The 12,159-nt window shown below is 39.2% G+C and overlaps 1 protein-coding gene across 4 annotated transcripts in view; it reads right to left on the reverse strand.

Moving 5' to 3' along the window:
* SSH2 (slingshot protein phosphatase 2) overlaps window positions 1-12,159 on the reverse strand; it is a 229,106-nt gene extending 216,947 nt beyond the window's left edge. For 2 of the 4 annotated variants that reach the window (XM_043903261.1, XM_043903260.1), the window contains exon 1: window positions 11,925-12,100. In XM_043903261.1, coding sequence (XP_043759196.1) covers window positions 11,925-11,987 — 63 coding nt within the window. In that variant the 5' untranslated portion in view covers window positions 11,988-12,100. Of the gene's footprint in view, window positions 1-6,031; window positions 6,051-11,924 lie in introns of those variants that run through there. The other 2 variants (XM_043903264.1, XM_043903263.1) reach the window with 2 other exon arrangements.

A 12,159-nucleotide genomic window follows, 5' to 3' on the forward strand; every position in this document is an offset into this window, starting at 1 on the left:
GATCTAATTCTACACTATAAGGTTTCACTCTGGAGTCCAGACAGTCATTGCAGCAAAGTTATTTCTAATTAGAGAATCACTATCATGGTTATTTCAGAAATGTGAGCCACAAATAGAATACAAAATTTTAAAGTACAAAATCAAAGAGGAGATTTCAGTGTATCAGCAGAAAGAAGAAAGAGTAAAACACAGAACCTCAATCATCCAATTTTCTAGATCACATGTTCAAGACAAGGTAACTTGTTTTTAAAAAGAATACATTGTACTAGAACCTTAAATGTGCACCATAGGGACTTAATAAATGTCTGCAAAGGAATGCCATTCAATAAAGAGAAAAAAAACATCTATGGGAAAAAAAAAATGTAAGCCTGGGACCTGTTAAAACACTAAGCACCATGAATCACCTGAAAAGACAACTGGAAACAAACCAAAGACTAATTGCATGAGCAACCGTTCTAACTGCCATATACTGGTTTTCTAAACAAGCTCATCAAACACAGAGGTTCAAATCATCCTTGGGGCCTTCCCTGGTGGTCCAGTAGTAAAGAATCCACCTGCCAAAGCAGGGGACACGAGTTGGATACTCGGTCCAGGAAGATCCCATGGGGCAGTTAAGTTTGCGAGCCGCAGCTACTGAGCCCGTGCTATAGAGCCCGAGAGCTGCAACTACTGAAGCCTGCGCACTCTAGAGCCCACACTCCACAGCAAGAGAAGCCGCCGCAATGAGAAGCCTGTAACAGCAACTAGACGGCAGCTCCTGCTCGCCGTAACTAGAGACAAGCCCATGCAGCAAGGAAGACCCAGCACAGCCAAAATAAATAATAAAACTCTTTTTAAAGTTTAAAAAAATCATCCTTGGACCTTTAAACTTCTTCATTTTGTGCCACAATTATATTCTTCTATATGACAATTTTAAGAACACAATAAGACTTTTCTTGGTTTTGTTCAATGAAATTTTCTCATTTTTTTAAGAATGAGAAATTATTATAGATTAAAATCTCACAAAAATGGTGCTTAAATGGATATCTCCTAAGAATACTTTCTTTCTCCTAAGAGCCTCATATTTCATCTCTAAGATTCTGTATCCTGCAAGAATGTTTTTTAGGCAAGTGGAGGAGTTCCTGGGTTTTTCAGCCACACCTTGCCTAACCAAACTTCCTTTACAGCCTGTACAGCTTCCTTTGAAGTTTAATTGGAAACCACAGAATCAGCATAAAAGTGCTCAGAGCTGAGAAAGTTGCAGCTTGTAGAAGACAGATCAAAAAGACAAATCAAAATATTGTGCTCATAGAAATCTTAAGGCAAACCTTTTCAGCACTCTCTCTAGGAAGAAATAGGTTGTCTCTATTTTCTGACAAGGTTCAATAATAAAAACTGTAATCTAAATGCAACCAAAGTCTGAACCAAAGCTCTCTTATTATATCATATGTGAGTTTATCCAGCTGCTTTGGAAGTACATCTTCAAAAAGCTGCATTCAATTTATACTGCCAACTCCTGGTATAGCCGGATTAGACAGATCATTCTTCTCAACTATTATTTCCTTGTCGTTGTGTTGTTCAGTTGCTAATTCGTGTCCTACTCTTTGTAACCCCGTGGACTGCAGCATGCCAGGCTTCCCTGTCATTTACCATCTCCCAGAGTTTGCTCAAACTCATATCCATTGTAGTCAGTGATGCTATCCAACCATCTCATCCTCTGTCGCCCGCTTCTCATCCTGTCCTCAATTCTTCCCAGCATCAGGGTCTTTTCCAATGAATCAGCTCTTTGCATCAGGTGGCCAAAGAACTGGAGCTTCAGCTTCAGCATCAGTCTGTCCAATGAATATTCAGGGCTGATTTCCTTTAGGATTGACTGGTTCGATCTCCTTGCAGTCCAAGGGACTCTCAAGAGTCTTTTCCAGCACCACAATTCGAAAGCATCAATTTCTTAGAAAGCATTATTTCCACATACAAAGATACATTTAAGTCCATAAACACCTTTAAACACACTCAGTGTCCTCAGATTCTCCATATTTTAAAAAAATCTGTCAATTTCTGTTCTGTTTTGCCACACAATTCATAACCTTGATCATTAAAAGCACCAACACATACAGCCTATGATACAAACTAAGGTGACCACTTACAAAGATCTGCTCTACCATAGAGCAAAACATCCAATAGATTAATATGCTGCTAAGCACGGCCTAGAAAAATTGATAAGTTCCCAAAGGGAAAAGATCTTTAAAGATTGTGGTTGCATTAATCATTCTTAATGGTACTCCAGGGTCATTACAAAACCATACACAACATACTCTGTCACAGAGATTGGCAACTAGAGCTAAGATGCCCCAATGTTTAAAACGTAGCTATTATTGAAGAAAAAATATACAAAAGAGAGAAAAAAGAGAAACTAATCCTTGAAATAGGCAGTTCATGTGAATTATATTGTCATAAAACAAATATCCTACCCACCAAACTTGTGTTATAATGAAAAGTTGCTTAACAACCAAATAGCAACTCTAAATTACCATCATTATAAAAATGACTAATGCTTCATGAGTGCATGCATATTTGGTGCCAGGCATGATGCTAGGGCACTTTAATTCTTATTTCTGTGCAAGAAGTACTATATTACCCCTTCACAGATGGGCAAACTGAAGCACAGAACTGTTAAGGGACTTGTCTAAGTCTAGTAAGTTCTAAAGGTGGGGTTCAGATTCAGGCAGGCTCTTTCCAGACGTTACACTCTTAACCACTGTGCTAAACTGCTTCATGTTGCTACAGGCATTTCTGAAGGCCTGTAAAGAGAGAAATGAAAATATTTTCAGGGATTCCCCACTCTCATGTGATTTATATTATAATCATTGGCAGATACTATTTTTAGTCTAAACCACAATCACTTTCTTAAACCTCAAAGAATCAGTGAGCTTCCCTAATAGATTAAGATAATGTGTTATGAGTTGCTAACCTGTGGTTTATTTTAATTCTTGCCTGAGACATGCTAAGTATCATAATTGTGGAAAAAGGGGGCTCTTCCAAATTGTTGCTCTTTCTATAAAAGTGTCTGAAGCAACAATTGGAGAATCATTGTTCTAATGATTAACTTGCACAGAATGTCTTCCCTTAAAGTTCAATGAATATAATTTCATACATTCACATGCATGAAGCATTAAAAAAAGAGGTTGCTGTTGTTTTTAAGTGGGGGGAGGTATAGAGCAGGAAGAGGGACAAGGCAGTACCTACAAACACACACTCTGCAAAGACAGAAACTTCTGTGTCTGGCTACCATGCCTTAGACAACAAGTTCTACAATCATCACCCTGTGGAGAAACTGACTTCTAATTGTGAATGGAATTGAAAGAGATTAACACTTAATATTTGGAAGTAATAAACATATCTTTCATTTTCTTAGCTCCAAAAATCTTTTGCTCCTCCAACTTTTCCAATTAATCCATTAAACATTCTCTGTCCAGTAACTTGTAGAAAACTGACATCTCCTTCCCATCCATGCTCACACTTGGTTGGTCCTTTTCCTAGTCCCCTCACCATCCTAGGGCTTTGTTTTGTTTTAATTCACACTTAGCTTATAGCTGCCTTCCCCTACTAGACCTATAAATTCTAAGGCAAGGACTCAGAAGTCCTTGCTGGCCTTCTTTGTCTTCCTCAAGGCTTACGCATCAATTATGATCACTACACTGTAATATAATTACTTATTTAATATACTCTAAGCTTCCTGAGGCCAGGGACTAACTGGCTGCTGGATCCCCAATCCTGGCATGAGTGAGTAAATAAATAGATACCTTCAGAATCCAGTACAGCACAGGATACAAAAAGGGACAAAATTATCTTAAAAAAAAAACAAACAAAAAAAACCAAGCAGCTTCAAGAAAAAAATCAAGGCTGTAACACAGTAGATTACTTCTGACCATTTCTTTCTAAGCATATCCTCTCCCACTAAGTAAGTGAAATTATTTCGCTTTCAGGAAATCTAGGGAATCATGGGAGCTTCCACTACATTTTGGAGCCAAGATCACCTCACCTGACTTTCTCCTGACAAACAGGAAAATGAGGGGCACTGTGAACAGCAGCTGTGCTGCTCGGCTACACAAGAAAATGCAGGGCAGTTTGTAAGTGATTCTGAAAAGGATTCAGTGCTGAAAACCAGAGGAAGAGAATGGATGGCATTACCTACACAAAACAGCACTCATTACCTCCTTGCTGATTAACAAGACTCCTTAAGGTCTCTCTTCCCAGGTACACAGAAACTCTGGCATATTTCAAATTGGGTAGTCTTGTCAATAGACACAGAGGTTGTTTGTTTTTTTAAAGTAGTTTCCCTACTACTGCTAGGTTTCTTGAATGAGTGAACAAATAAATGAAAAATATGAACATGGAAATGCCTACTATGAGCTAGGCACTGTGTAGCCAACATGACAATAGGCATTTAATGGGAAAACTGCAAAGTGCTAAGCCGCCGGAACCAGGAACATAGCATGCAATGGTGCTACAAGGGACGGCAGTGTGGGCTCTGCACGGTGCCTTTTTCAGAATGGGCATAATCTGGAATCTGCTCCCTTTCACTTAAAGCCACAGAAAAAGGACAAGAGACTTGAAGACACCTTTTGAGTACCAAAGGCCTGCTCTTCCTTCAAACCAGTCAAATTTTAAAATCTAAGCTAGTTTGTTTATTTTCTGTCCATGCAATTTAATGAATATTAAATAATAAGCAAGCTCCTGTGGGACGAGCAATGGAACTTCACTGGAACACACTCTGGCTTCTACTCTAATGCAGTGTTTCTCAGAGGTGGAATTAGAAAAAAGGAGTGGTTGTTACATAAAATGAACTGGGACAAGTTAACTACTTGGAACAAAATTAATTTAGTATTCACATTATGCAGTAAAACTGAGTATAAATGTAATCTACAAAACAACTTAAGAAAATACTAGTGAATATTTCTCTGTTCTATTGATGGAAAATTGAACAAAGCAGAAAAACAATGGAAACACACAAAGACTTTGAAATGACAGTATTAAGGTGTTTTAATGTCTGTACATCAAAATGAATAAAAAACAAAATGGCAAATGAAAACCAAGGCAAAACATGCAACATAACAGAAAAAGATTAATGTTATAAGTATATGAAAAATATTTACAAATCAATATGGCAAAAATACCTATCCACAAAGAAAGCTAGGCTAATCACATGACTGACTTAAACAGAGACTATAAAACAAGTAACAATACGTTATTTGAAAAATGTTTAACTTCTGATTTAAAAAAAAAAGAGGTAACTTAAAACAACAAAATACTAGTGGTGAAGACAGTTCTGGGGTCAGACCAGAACTATAACCATTGGCAAAGTTTTACTTTACTCATTTTACTTCCTTGAGATTCAATTTTCTTTGTAAATTAGAGATAATAATACCTACACCACAGGAGTGATGTAAAAATTAAACAACTGGGGACTTCCTCAGTGGTCCAATGGTTTAGACTCCATCTTCCAATGCAGAGGGTATCGGTTTGATCCCTGGTTAGGGAATTAAGATCTCACATGCTGCATGGTGCAGCCAGAAAAAATTAAACAATATAATGCATGTAAGGTACTTAGCACAGTGTTTGGTATACAGTAAATGTTCAATAAACAAGAGCTATTATGATCAAAAAAAGAATGATGAAAACATTCAGGGTTGATAAGGGTACAATGAAGCAGACATTTTTATATACAGCTTGTCAACAAAGCTTGATTCAACCTAAAACAGCAATATGTATCAAAAATCTTACGAGAAGTCATATTTTGGGGGCTTCTGGAAACAAAATAATGCTTAAAAACAATGGAAAAAATTGCTAACTATGACTATATCCATCAATCCATCCATTGATCCGTAGTCCAATATTTTTGACCCTGGTGATTCAAAAATATATCAATAAACCAAGTCCCTGGCTGAAAGGTTAGTTAGGGAGATAAGCAATCAAACAGTCAAGTACAATAAAGAGATAAGAGCCCCGACGGGTAAGTATAGGGTGCTATGGTGCACGTAGAAGGAGCACCTACCATAGTCTGGGAGTGGAGTCAGGAAAGCTTCCCAGAAGAAGTGACATTTAAGCTGAGACCTGAAGGATGAGTAGGAATTAGTCAGGTAAACAGATGAAGGGAAGGTGTTCCAGGTAAAGGGAACAGCATGTGCAAAAGCCTAGAGATCCAAGGGAGCATGGCAGGTCAGCTTGACTGAGCAGTGTGCAAGGCAGGGACTTGGGAAGAGACAAGGCTGAAGAGGTAAGCAAGGTTATCTTATTAAAAGTCTTGCGAGCAAAACTCTGGAGTGTAGACTTTATTCTAAGGGCAACACAAACACTGAAAAATCAAACAGTTTTAATAAATAAAGGGTTAATATTCATAATGTACCAGGAGCATACACAGGTTGAAAAGGATGCACAGTTCATAAAATGGAAATACAGGACTGTAGTTGAATAACTCCGGAAGTTTACTAAAAATCACTGAATTGTACAGTTATTAAAACAGGTTTATTTTAGGGCTTGTAGACTGTACTTCAATAAAGCTATCTTTCTAAAGAAAGTTAACAGAAATGCCTAATAAACATCTCAAAAATATTCAACTTGTCTAATAATAAAATACATATCAAGCCAACTAGGTACTACTGTTTATCCTCAAAAATTATCAATGATTAACAATAAAATGAGAATATGCAGTGTTAATAAAGCTAGGAGAAATGAGCATTCTTACACTATGTTGTTTTGGAGTAAATGTTAATTGGAAACAACCTTCCTAGAAAGTATAAGTATGTAACAGGAATCATAAAATTGTTTATACTCTGAGATCCTGTAACTGTATTTCTTGAAACTTTAATAAATGTTCCAAAATGTTGTCAAATATTTATGCACAATGATGGTCACTGCAATGTAATTTAAAAGTTGGAAAAAACCTAAATATTCATCAATAATGGAAAGGTTAGAATGAGTTATAACTACTCAATGCAGCCATTTAAGTGATTTGGCATATACCTATGATATATATAAAACTTTTTTAAAAAGCATACAAAATTATACATACAGCAACACTTCAGCTATATAAAAATACATGCTCAGCTGTATGGCACATATCTTTCATTCTCTTTTCTGTGCTTTTCCATATTTTCCAAATTTCCTACAGTTGGCCTGTATTATTTCTATAGGTTAAGAAAATTTCTAAAGCTGTCTTTGAAAAATTAAAAAGCATCACTTTTATTTTATATAAGTCAATTTCATATTTTATGGCTTTATTTGCTCTGCCTAGAGAGAGAGGTGTGGTCATATTTGAATATATGTAATTCAATAATATCTACTTATCCCACATCCCCACTTGTGTATATATATATATATAGATAAATGAATTTCCCAATTAAAATGTGCATCTTAAACATCAAGACTTTGGTGAAACTTGGATGGGTCTCTATCTACAAACACACTTTACTCAATCCTGACTGCTTAAACCAAGACAAAATAAGATTAAGCTTTCTTATAAAGATTTGGGGTCGTCGTTACAACTATATAATAGCTGCTCTAAAGGAGTACTGGGTCTTAGAGAAATATACTTATCCTTACATTAAGTAGTCCCTAACTGCTAAATTTTTTCCTTGGGTCAGCTATTTATAGGTTTTCTTCCTCTGCCCTTGCTGTAAAAACATCAACTATCATTTTCCAGAACTATAAGGAGCCTGCCTTTAGCAGCACCTGACCTTTTCCATTCATATTTTGCTGCTGGTAATCTTCTAAGAGTATAGAAACTAAATATTCAAGTTTATAAGATTTCTGTGTAAACTAACAGAGAACAGGCTTCAAATAAGGGTATCACCAAAAAATGATTTGTACAGACTTGGATAATTCTGTTCTAGACAGTCAAAACAGACAATATATAAATGAACTCAAAAGACAGTGTGAGTTCTCAATTGCATCTCAAGTCTTGATTCCTTTACTGGCAGTCAAGTTCTCAGGACCAGAAACCAATATGCTGTTTGTCTGACTACACCATGGAAAGAGATATGAACCAGGAGCCATGGAACTTGGTTCTAGTGCTAGATCTTATCCCAACCAGTTCTGTCATCTTCAGTAAGCCTTTTAACATTGATATCTGTCCTGTGTAATTTCTGGGGCTATTCTAGAATCAAATCGGACCATGAACACAAAACATGCTGAAAAGTATATAGCACTATACAAAAACAAAAGATTTTTATGGTATTTCACTGTGTTTATATAACCCTGGGTCAATATAGATATCTGTTCAGAAAATTCATACCAGAAAGATAGAAGGTAAGAGATCATTCTTAAATTGCTTCAATTAATTAAAACCATCTATTATCTGGGAAGAACAATATATTCCAAGAGTTGGCAGCTCTGATCCCTCCTCCCCAATATCCAATAAGCCCCAGGTTCTGTGTGTCTTTTCTACAGTCCCTTGCGTTTGTCCTTCTCTTTCCCATTCCCAGTTCAAGCCTTTACTATTCACACCTAGGCCACCGTAACAGCCTCTAACAGGCTCTACTCATGCCTTTTCTCCCTCTCTCAACTCCCCTGGCCCATAGCTGGTGGATCAGTTTTCTTAAAACACTACTGTGATCATATTTGCTCAAAACCTCTAAGGACTCTCTATTACCACCTCTGTCAAGTTCAAATTCCTAAGCTCAGCAGTCCCTTTGCAGCCCTAGCTGCCTCCTCAGCTTTATCTATTACCACTCTTCCAAACAAATCCTTCCTCAAACTGGTCTATTTAAATCTCCTCAGATATGCCTTGTATGTTTCTGTCGCTGAGTCTTGGGGTATACAGCTTCTCTCCACCTGGAACACTTTCTACTCCCCAGCTTCTATCTCAGTCTATAAACATTCAACCTCCCCTTCAAGGCCTAGTTCAAGGGTCACCTAACTATGTTATATTCTCTTTGATTCTCAAGAAGGAAAAAGATGGAAGATTCTAAAGTTAGATACATCTGGGTTTGAATTACATCTTCAACAGCTGAGTGTCACTGGGTACATTCCTTAATAGCTCTTTGCCTCAGTTTTATCAGTAAGATGGGGATAAAAGAAATTTCCCTTGAGCATGCTGTGAAGAGTAAATAATCTACGTAAGGCAGTTACATGTTAGATACTGGTTTCGCTACTATTGCCACTAGTGAATTTATCTTAATTTGAATTCATACAATACTTATGGCCATTTACAAACTGGCTGTTGCTATACATTTAGTTTCATTCCCCTCACACTCCTTTTCTACTCTCTCATCTCATTCTTGCCCCTCCTCTAGACTCTACACCTCCCTCCCAAAATTACATGACCCTGAAGAACAGGGTCAATATCTTACACATCTTACCACTATAATAGTCATTTACACCCAGTAGATGATCAATAGATTTGTTTAATCCCTAAAGAAAAAACACTGAAGAGCTGACAGTATTAAAATGTCTTACCTCCTATAGTGAAACACCGTAACAGAATGCTTAAAATGATAACAACATCTAAATCTCCAGTCTCACAAAATTAAATCTCTCCTTTCATGGTTCTGTAGATTGTTTCTGCTCTCTCTTAAAACAAACAACTCAACTTTTCCATGCAGCAAGAGACACAACAGCAAAAATAGTCAAGTCAGACAGCAGTCGAAGACTGGAATACAAGGACCATGACAAAACTCAGCTGAAAAAGCTCTGGGTGAAGTGGAATAGGAAGACAACTTAAAGGGAAAGGTAACTGCTCATAGTTATGCTGACAACACTGACTGTTTCACACATACACACACACACCCCCCCCCAGTACCAGGATTCCTTTTCTCCCAGGGTTATATATAAAATGAAATAATCAGGCTACTATAGCAAGTAGATGTAGAAATATCAGTCATTTAGCTCAAGAACTGAGCTTACCCATGATCAATTTAATTACCTATATCAAAGTACCTATTAACATACCTCAGGATTCTAAAATAAGCAAGTGTTGGCTAATGAAGTTATATCAAATAGATATGGTATTACTGTATACTAATCATTCACCTCAAGAAAATAAGTATAATAACATGATATACATATATTATTATTACAGCATCAATTGTTTTCAACACTGCCCAAGGAAAAGCATGTCAATATAATTCTGGTTTCTGGTTTACTTGCTCGACTCAACCAACCTTCAGTTGCTCTCTCAGCCAAAATCAGGCCTGGTAACCACTATCCTCAAAAGGTTTACAAGGAGAGTGAATTAAGCTGGTCTGATGGTATGTTAATGACTTTCCAACAACTAGCATCAAGTACCACATATAAGAATAACATACATTAAATTTCCAATCTTATGATACTTGTCTTCAGAAGACCCTCAAGTATTTTACTAGCTTTCAAGTGCAGTTATTCTAAAATCACATAATCTTAAGAGTTAGAAAGAGCCCTTACACCATCTCCTAGGCCAAAGGACCTCCAGCCTTTTGTTTGAACCTTTCCAAAATGAGCACTCACTATTTTGCAAGGCAGTCCACCCAACTGTTACAAAGTTCTTCCTTAGCATGAAAATCTGCCTCCCTGAACTTCTATCCAAGGATCCCAGCTAGTTCTGCAAACAACACAAGGTAAGGTAACCTCTGAAGTATAATCCCTTCTAGAATAGGATATAGCTGCCAATTTAGTCACACAAAGTGCAAAAGCTGGCTCGGGGAAAAAAAAGGAAACCACCACACACTGCACAACATTTTGAAATTCAGGAAACTATGTTGAAATCACAAACCAGCATGTTTTCAAGATGTCAAAGCGCACACCTCAGTTAATATATAAATTAAGAGTAACCCGAATTTTTACAGTGGAAAGTGTTTCAGTGTATATTGAATACGTGTTTGCAAGTTGAAACTACTAAACCCACCAACCTAGTTTTTAAAATTACAGTTCTGTAGGAAGTTCCAAATGGTTTTTCCAATTTCTCATATATTCATTCCATCTATTTCCCTCTAAAACATCTGTATTTTTTTTTTTTTTTTAAGATCCCATTTCGCCCCACTGGTGCAATATTTCATTTAAAAAAATAAATATTTCCAGAAAGAAAGAAAAAAAAAAGCCTAAAAGAATGGAGCGTAAAGAAGTGGGGGTGGGGCGAAGGCAAAGAAGGGCCCAGCAGGAAAAGGCTGGTTACTGGGTATTTTCCTTCTGGAAGCACGCTTCACTGGCACTGGCATCTGAAGTAACGAGCCATACAAACACCACTCGAGAACAAGAACGATCAAGAGCAATGAGTGTGATGCATTAATGTCTGTGAGATGTAACTGAATTGGCACTGGTCATCCTGAAGCAGCGCCAGATGCTTCAGGACCTCGCCGAGGAAAGGTGAGAGGTCCAAGGAGCAGAGACCCCCGCCACCCTCTGGGGGAGGGGAGATGGCGAGAACCCTAGGAGTAACTACCGTTCAGCCGTCCAATGCAGCCCAACGGATAGGACACAAGAAAGACAGCAAGTGACCAGGGGGAAGGCAGACGCCCGGAGAGCCCGAAGAAGGGCGGGCGGTGGGCGAAGACGGAGCGGCTCCCTGAAACGGGTGCGGGCAAGGGGATGTGGGTGTGGGTAAGGGGCATGGCAGGAATCCCGGGGTCCTCTCCCTGCAGCAGAGCAACAGAGGGTAAAAGGAAGGGGGAGGGTGAAAAGCAAGAATGACTCATTCCCGAAAGGAAGTGCTCAAGCCAGAAGAAAGCATGCCACAGGGGGCTTCGGGGCGAGGATGGTGAGGCGCTAGGTGCTCAGAGTGACGGGGGCACAAATCAACGTCCGGTAGTTCCAGCGGCTCGTCTTTCAGATGGGGGTGTGGGGGGTTCGCGGCAGCCGGGTGCCAAGGCCTGGGAAGCGGCGCGGCGCGTGCGCAGTGGCGCTCGGCGGGACCCGCTGAGGCAAAGCGGAGCCGCAGTGACAGAAGCGAGCGGAGCGGCTGCCGGGAGGCGACTCACCGAGGCGCAGGGGCTGGAGGTAGTGCTGGGGGTAGGCGACCGCTGGACCGTGACCAAAGCCATCTAGGCGCTGCTGGGCTGTTCCGGGCAGGGCATTCTTGTCCCGAGTGTGGGGGGGCGGGAGGGGGACGGAGCCGGGATGGGGCAAAGGGGTGTGGGGTGGGGGTGAGGGGAACAGGGAGGAGGAGGAGGAGGCCGCGCGAACGGCCGCAGACTCCGCACCCACCACCGGACT

Source organism: Cervus elaphus, chromosome 5, assembly GCF_910594005.1.
Source record: "Cervus elaphus chromosome 5, mCerEla1.1, whole genome shotgun sequence".
Lineage (NCBI taxonomy): Eukaryota > Metazoa > Chordata > Mammalia > Artiodactyla > Cervidae > Cervus > Cervus elaphus.